An 8886-nucleotide genomic window follows, 5' to 3' on the forward strand; every position below is an offset into this window, starting at 1 on the left:
TGTCTGTTTTGCAGGTCACCAGAAGAACCATCTTTGCCGGACATAACCCCTCGTGGGAAACATCTATTTAACCTCCAGATTATCCGTAATCTGCTCGGGGTCGATTAGTGTTTCTTCAGAACCCGTGTATTACACGGGATTTGTCAAATAATAATAATAAAAAGAACCATTATTTAAAATAAATGAACAAAATTATTGGTAAAAAGAAGTTAAAATATATAGTATAAACAATAAGAAGTCTAGAATCTCAAATTTACAAATTCGCTTTTTTTTATATACAACATTTGCAAAAATTGTTTTGACCAATTACCGTTGATAACTATGATAAATGATATGAGAGATTTGAGAATTAGAAGAGAAATTATAACTCATTTCTTAAAATTGTTTTGTTCCATGACCCATGTATAGGTAGGATAAATAAGATGAGAAATTAGAGAATTAGAAATGAAATTATGACCAATTTGCTAAAGTTATTTTGACCCATGATCAATGGATAGTTATGATTAATGAGATGATAGATTAGAATTTAGATAGCTAGAAAGGAAATTATAACCCATTTGTCAATATGGTTTTGCTCCATAACTCATGTATAGGTAGAATGAATGAGAATAGAGATTAGGCCAACAATGAATATAGGATTACCACATCATTTTCATTATTTTCTTTTATTAGTATAGTTAGATTCCTAGCCGGCTCCCTATAAATATGAGTAAGTTTTGTAATTATATTGTATGATTATGCGTGGTTGTGAGTAGATGGAAGAAAAAATGTTAGTTACATTTGGGGATAATACCACAAAAAACCAACCAACTTTATGTTTTTGCTCACAAAAGTCCTTCAACTTAAATTTTGCATATAAAAGTCCATTGTTAAATTTGAACATAAATGTGATATGACCTATAATAGCCTATCCATTGCTAATGTGGCACACATGTAAATATATCATTTTGAGATGGACAATTTATATATAAAAATAGACACATAATCAAGTTATATGATCATTTGATTTTTTTTTCCTTTTGTTTTATGGTTATTCTTTGAATTTTTTGTTTCTCGTTTTTAGTTACCTTATGACTATAAATATATTCTCGCAAACAAATTATAAGATAACAAAAACAACAATCGCAATCAAAATAATCTAGGTTCCGCAATATAGATAGCGTTTACAATTTTTTAAACAAAAAAAGGAAAACATACTTAAGCCATTACTTTCTAATTTGTGAGTACTTGGCTTTCTTCATCGAATATTTGACTTTCTTATTCAATATGATGTCCCCTCCCACCTCTTCCACCTCTCCCGTGTATTCCATTGGTACATTCTTTTGTTATCCTTATTCGAGGCCTCCCTTTTTTCTTGGGTTCTTCTGGCGGTGCTTGCGTTTTCTCATTTGTGCATGTTTTCGCATTATGTCCTTTCTCCCCACAGTTGCCGCAAGTTATGTGTCTTCCAGTAGCTGATACTGTTTTATACTTCCCTTGCTTTTCAGTTTCATGTCTCTTTCTTTTAATCGATGGCCTACCGGGCATTCTTCTCTATTTTGGAGGAAGTGGCTTAATGTAAGATGTTGACTTCCACATCTTGCTTCCATTTACCGGTTTAATATAGTGTTTGTAGGTCTCTTTAAACCTCTCAACCTTAAACCAATCACTTACGTATTCCTTCGGGTCATTGTTGTGTAGTATATAGCAGTTGTTGAATGCAAACAAGGTATTCCTGATATTTGCCACAACCTACAACTACACTCTCTATTATCAAGATCCACAGAGTAGGCTTCATATCCATCTCGTACCTCAAACATATTGCCACCACTCGGGATAACAATCCACTTTCTGTATATAATAAGCATACAAAAAAAGGTTAAAAACTACAAAGTACAACAAATAAACAGCCCAAAGTTATAGCAAAAAAGCCCAAAGTGCAGCTACAAACAACAAGAAAAAGTCTCAAAACAGCAAAAAAATGCAGCCCCAAAATTACAGCATATAAACAGCCCAAATGCAGCCTAAAATTACAGCAAAAAAAGTGGTACTGAACAGCAAACAAACAGCCTAATATTACAGCAAAAAAACAGCAAAAAAACTGGTACTGAACAGCAAACTAACAGCCTAAAATTACAGCAAAAAAAGCCTAAAATACAGCACAAAAACATCTAAATACAGCAAAAAAATCAGCATGTAAAGCAAAAAAAATCAGCAAAATAGCTCTTATCTTTAACCGACGGATAAAAAAACAGCATTAAAAAAAGAATCAACTTACCTTGAATTTTTTGACCAGTCTCTTATCTTATCCCTTATAGCCGGACATACATTACCTTCCCACTTCAATGATTTTTTGCTCATTGTGTAATTCCTCTCCATAATAAACATTCTAATCTCTTCCAACATGGTGATAATTGGTTTTCTTCTAGCACTCATAATAACAGAAGTAAAACTCTCACTAAATCCATTCTCAACAGATTCACATGCTCTACCAGTTTCAAAGAAACCCTAGACCATGTATTTGGGTCTCTTTCAATTACATGATCGTACACCTCAATATTAATAGATTTAATTTTATCCAATATAGAGAGAAATTCATGCTCAAGAGTCGTTTTGGATGCTGCCCAAAATAGATTCCTAAATTCTACCCCATTATATATCTTCTTGAAATTAGCATATATATGTCTTGCACACTGCCTATGTTCAACATAAGGAAGCAAATCCTTTACGGCTTCTACAAGTCCCTAATTACACAATAACATACATGTAAATAAAGTAGATTTTCAAAAGATGATTCTATAACTTAAAGTAATTGTACCTTGTGTTGATCGGATATAACCGTTAGACCCCTCCCATCAGATATTCCAATGTCATCTATTAAGCATTCAATGAACCACTTCCAATTGTCTTTGTTCTCTACTTCCACAACAGCCCAAGCAATGGGATAAATCTGGTTATTTGCGTCCCGACCCGTTGCTGTTAGAAGTTCTCCTTTACATGACCCTTTTAAAAATGTTCCATCTAAGCCTATTACCTTCCTACATGAAACCCAACCTTCTTTTAAAGCTTTGAAACATATGTAAATTCTTCTAAAAAATTACTTCCATCTGGCAAGCCATTCACTCCCACTTTTACAGAACTTCCAGGATTGGATCTTAAAATCTCATGTGCATAGTCCCATATCCTAGCATAGTGTTCTTTCAACCCACCTTCTATTTCGTCATTTGCAATAAGTTTTGCCCGAGTACATTGACCTCTACTAACTTTGACCATGTAGTCACGCAATACATCTGCTTGCATGTCTCTTATTTTAACGAAAGGTCTTGCAATGAGTTCTCTAAGGTACATCTTAGCAATCCATGAGGCTGTCACCGGGGAGCCTAAACTGTAATTCCTACTACAATTGTGATTATCATTAAGGCTTTTAATTTGAAAGGACTTCTCACTTTGCATCCAAGATGCCCATAATCTAAACGGATAAGAATAACATACATCTTTGTTTCCACATACAACGAAGAGCCTTTTTGTTTCATTTTTTTTATAACTTAAAAGATATCCATTAACTACTCCATAGCAACATATAGCAAACTTTAGTTGTGCGGGATTTTCATACCTATCCCCAAGAATTGGTTTCATGTCTTTCCAGTTCATGTTTGGATCATAAATTGGATAAATTTTCCCCTTTTCAACGTGTTGTGTACCTTCGTTATCCTCATAAATGTTTGGATCATCTTTTCCCTCAACCAATGTCTCACCTACATTGTCGTCAGTGTATTTTTCAAAATGAAATCGCATATTCTCATAACAAAGTTTATTCAAAAAAGGATCATCATTTGTCCTATTTAAAGTAGTAACAAGATCCACATCTTCAAGGTCCATTGACAACGAATCTGACAATTCCTCATCTTCGGTACTTGCTTCATAAGTAGTGTCACTAAAAGCATCTTCTTCATCATTCGAGTATGACTCCATTCTATAAAAACATGTACATCCATTGTTTAAAAAAAAACAGCCAAGTTAAAGATATAAAAGACAATCTAAGCAATCTAAGATCTAAAAGAATAAAGAATTACTTTGATGGAATGCAATGAATAATTAATAAATATAAGGCTTATAAACATAACATGTGGATGATATTGTTTATAAAGAAAAAAACTTGATATGAACTGCTATAATACATCGATGATTTTACTTGATATGAATTGTTTATAAAGAAAATATAAGGCTCACAAACGGCGATAAATCTAAATTTGATATGTGGATTAAATCAACTAATTGTAACTACATGACATCACACCTCACAAAAAACATAAGAATGAAACATATATCAAACAATAATATGAAACATCGATGATTTTATTCCAATATATTTATTGATTTCTTTTCCAATTACATACCTCAAATCGATTCAAAGTAGTCCTCGTAGGGAAGATTAGTTCAATCGTCGTCCTGGTGGGGGAAGATCTGTTCAATCCTTCATCAGTATCATGTATATTGTGAATGTCGTTTCAGCCTTTTTTTCTAGGGTTTAATATAAAAGGATTTTTTTAATAAATAAAAAGGCAAAATAACCGGGGCAACATGTTACAGGTTTTATTTTCCTAAAATTTCACATTTATGTTCAAATTTAACAAGTTAAGGGACTTTTATATGCAAAATTTAAGTTAAGGGACTTTTGTGAGCAAAAACATAAAGTTGGTTGGTTTTTTGTAGTATTATCCCTTAAATTTGGGGTTACACTGTTCACGCCGTATAATTTTTCAATGTTTTTTTAAATTGGTTGCGAGTTAGAGTAAAGATAATGATAAGGTTAAACAAAAGTATTATTTAATTGAAAATGAGAGAGAGAAATGTAGTGATTTGTAGTGTAATTATATGAATATGGATAAGGAATTGGTTATGGATGCTCTAACATAGAACGATATGGTTTTCTAGAATAAACCGTTCTCGGTAGATAAGGTGGTGGATGACATCAAAACAGTCTCTTTCAAATGGGTGAAACACATGAGTTGAAGTTTAAGCTTGGATTGTGATGATTGATGTATGTTTAGCTTTGCCAACTTTTGTAATTGATTTGGTTGCCCGTTTCTTTTTTTATTGTTTTTTTTATTTCTTGTACACTTGGGCTTCTCGCAACTTGTTAGGTGCTCTTTTTTCTTTTATTTTTTTATTATTTTTTCGACAGATAAACTTTATCAAAAATGCTCCAATAGGTCAAGCACAGACTAAACTAATACTCAAAAGTGTTCCAATTAGGTCACTCATGCAATTTTTGCAAAATCATATCACTAAATATTTAAATCAAGGCTCATTGTACTTTTTGTGTGTCAAGAAAACAATGTACGAGAAGATGGGGTGTATTTGCAATATACGTACTTATATTGAAAAAAAAAACAAAAAAAACATTAATTATATTAAAAATTAAAAATTCACGTCACCATTTCAATTAAAAAATGTAACACCCCGTAACCGCAGCGGAAACGTAAACGGGATGCAACAGACACGTCTGATATCAACAGCATTGCTTATAAAGAAAACACCACTGCATTAATTTACACCATATTACATTGTTCCGAGTTTAGTTACCGTCTAGGCGTTAGCACATAAGTTTTACCAACGTTACATTAACATATTTAATACAAAAAGATCATTAAGCTTCCACAAAAAGCACGCATCGTCAAGCATGTAGCAATTAATCCAGTTTGGGGGTACCTAGAAAGCATGTAAAGAAAACGGGTCAACTACGAATAGTTGGTGAGTTTCACTAATTTAAATAAACAGCGACAAGTCATTATAATAATCATATATTAACGATGTAATTATGCTGAGCCCACAAGTGAAACCTCTGACTATCCACATACAACCCCGTGGCATACTCCGCCCACGAACCTGCCCCAAACCGCTATGCCTAACATTACATAGCAAAATAAATAAAAACAAAATAGACATGTGCAACTGGCTGGGAAACATCAGCAAATCCATGCCGGACCAGTTGGGTTTGTCAGACCAATAGTACTATTCACACTCTACCGGCTTTTAGCTAATCACTCGTGTTACGGGGCCTTACAATGTTAGCAACTCAGACAATTACCATCTTAGTACATTTCCGTACGATTCCCGTACAATAAAATATATATAAATACACGCAAATCCATGCGTTCAGTATGTACTTAAACATTTTGATAATAACATGCTTCCCGCCCCGAGAAAATATTTAAAAACAATTCAGAAAAAGGGGCTCGTGAAACTCACCATATCGCAAGCAAGCAGGTAACACAGTACGTGAGCTACTAGTCCGGATCTGTAATACGATCCCTAAGTTCGTTACTATACAATCACTATTAATATAACCTTAACCGTGTTAACCGGTACATCTGGGGACACTGTTAACCCAGTACTGTACCCGTTCCGGGGGCAATGTTAACCCAGAACACTTCTCCGGACTCAGATTGTGATATCGTTTAGAGTTCAATAGTTAAAATTACTATTAGTTCGTTTTCCCCGTTTTGCGTGCCTAGCACGGTTATCCGTTTTTACGTTTCAAAAATGGGTTTGGTCACACACGACCCGAAAATAGTTGTTGACTGATAATTTAATTAAAGTTGTGAAATTAGAGCTCGGTTTAGACGCCCCGATTGGCCGCGGGACCCGTTTCCGTCTTTAGTGCACCGGAAACTGTTAAATCGGATAAAATTACCCAAATCATCCGAATTATTTTCGGATAATTTATTTTTACCTGTTTAACTCAGTTATATGAAAATAGTTCATTTTTAGGGTTTTTATACACCAGTATTGCTCGTTTAGGCGAACTTTACCGGTTTACGCGTTTTAAACTTTAAAAGTTTGTTTTGCACAAATAATTATCCGTTTAATCTCGGATCTTGAAATTTTTCACAAATCACTTTTTGACAGTGGGGAATTTTATAAAAATATTTCCAGAATTAATTTTTATATTTAAAATTTATTTATCTATTTTTAAACACCATTTAAACACTAAATATGTCGTAAATACCAAACGACCTTAGAAAAATCCCAAATTTTTCCTGGATGACCCCTGCCATCCACATAGTCCCCTGTAATGTTTTCAGAACTAAAATCTCTTTTTACATGCCATTTTCACTAAAACCGAGCTAGAAAACCCTAGAACTCGTTTAACCGAAAAGCCTACTTAGACTTCTCCAACTGACCTAAAATTTTGTGTGTGACTTTTACATGTTATAAAAAGCTTATCTGGAATTTTCCAGAATTTATCATGATATTTAAATATTTTTCACCATTTTTAGCCAAAACCGAGCATTAAATTCACCAAATATTCATCCTTTGTCCAAAAATTACCAAATTTTCACATATCTCATATTTTCATGTGTAGATCATCTCTGTGAAATTTCGTAGCCTAACTCTAAATGTACCACAATCTGTCCAAAACACATACACCATAAAAAAAAACCGAACTACCTTGTGTTTTTAGCTTCAAATCGCAAGGATCTTGCTTTCTAGCATTTGTTAACAACTAGATACAACACCTACAAGCACAATAATACCACACCAAGCAAGTTACACCCACAATCAAGCCATTTCTTTCATGTGTTCGGTTATGATTTAAAAACAAAGATTTAAACCGTAAAAATTCGTTTTTGGTTCGTTTAACTCCTTTCTTGGACCAAGATCCCTTGTATAACCCGTATACATCACTTGATCATGCAAGAATCGGTTTTCATCTCGGGTTTTCACCTTTTTTCACTTGAACCCTCATTTTCTTGCAAATAAACTCAAGAAAAGAAGATGAAAACGTAAATAACTCGATTTTTACCTTGCTTTTCTTGCTACAAATCCGTGTTTTTAGTTCATGATGTGGAGAGAAAGTGGAATCTTGCAATGGTTATTTTAAAAAAAAAACTAACAAGAGGCAAGGGGTATAACCCCCATGCCGATCGAAAGTGAGGGGAGGTGGGGTGGGACCCACCTTTCCATTCCTAGCCACTCATTTGGATTTTGGAAATCCGGATAATGTTTTGGATAATCAGGTTCAGTTCGTTTTTCGGTTAAATGTTTAATTCAACTTAAAACGAGGCTAAAACGGTCGTTTTCGGCTTAAAAATGAAATTTATATAAAACCGATTTAAAAACTTTAAAAACTTAAACCATGACATTTATTAACTTAAAACATCATATTATTAATAATTGCGCATCTTTTTCGGCTTGATCGATCGTCTCTTGCTCGGTTTGGTATTAAAGGTTTCGTTTAACGTACCGACGTACCATTAAATCGAAAATTATTTTTCTGTGCTTTAATTCACTTATCCCGAAGCTTTAATACTTCTTAAACATCACTAAATATCATATATCTCATCTATAATGTCGTTCGGGCTTCAATAATCGTTAATCGGTTAATCGTATTTCCAATACGATTAACTGCATAATCGAGTATAATCCGTACTGTGAATCATACATACTCGTATAAATGCATTATAATTCATATATTCATTACTAAATAACACATAAATAGTATATACCGGTTAGGGTATACCTGATTTTGCCGGAATCGTTACATTCTCCCCTCGTAAAAAAAAATAAATCCTCGAAATTTTACGCGTCGACTACTTCCTTTTGAGGGAATAGGTTGGGGTATTTCTTCCGGAATTCGTCCTTTCGTTCCCATGTATATTCTGGGCCTCGTTGCGAATTCCATCTAACTTTGACCAACGAAATCTTATTGTGTCTAAGTTGCTTGATTTTCCCGTCTACTATTTCTATGGGTTCCTCTACGAAATTGAGCTTATCACTTATTTGGACACCCTCTAAATGTAACACCGATGTCTCATCCGCCAGACATCTTTTCAAGTTCGATACGTGAAACACGTTGTAACACCCCGTAACCGCAGCGGAAACGTGAACGGGATGCAACAG

General features: G+C 33.9%; 1 protein-coding gene across 1 annotated transcript; it reads right to left on the reverse strand.

Annotated features, from left to right (window-relative positions):
• Window positions 1–1649: 1649 nt before the first annotated feature.
• LOC143597878 (uncharacterized) lies at window positions 1650–3951 on the reverse strand. The gene is made up of 7 exons (XM_077076257.1): window positions 3081–3951; window positions 2798–2970; window positions 2628–2723; window positions 2258–2487; window positions 2138–2150; window positions 1979–2049; window positions 1650–1830 (listed from the first exon to the last, which is right to left on the reverse strand). Exons 1-7 carry the CDS (start codon window positions 3949–3951, stop codon window positions 1650–1652), a joined length of 1635 nt encoding a protein of 544 aa, XP_076932372.1.
• Between the last annotated feature and the right edge of the window lie 4935 nt (window positions 3952–8886).

Source organism: Bidens hawaiensis, unplaced genomic scaffold, assembly GCF_021521415.1.
Source record: "Bidens hawaiensis isolate Kalapana, Puna unplaced genomic scaffold, B.hawaiensis_p1.1 tig00049163_1, whole genome shotgun sequence".
Classification (NCBI taxonomy): domain Eukaryota; kingdom Viridiplantae; phylum Streptophyta; class Magnoliopsida; order Asterales; family Asteraceae; genus Bidens; species Bidens hawaiensis.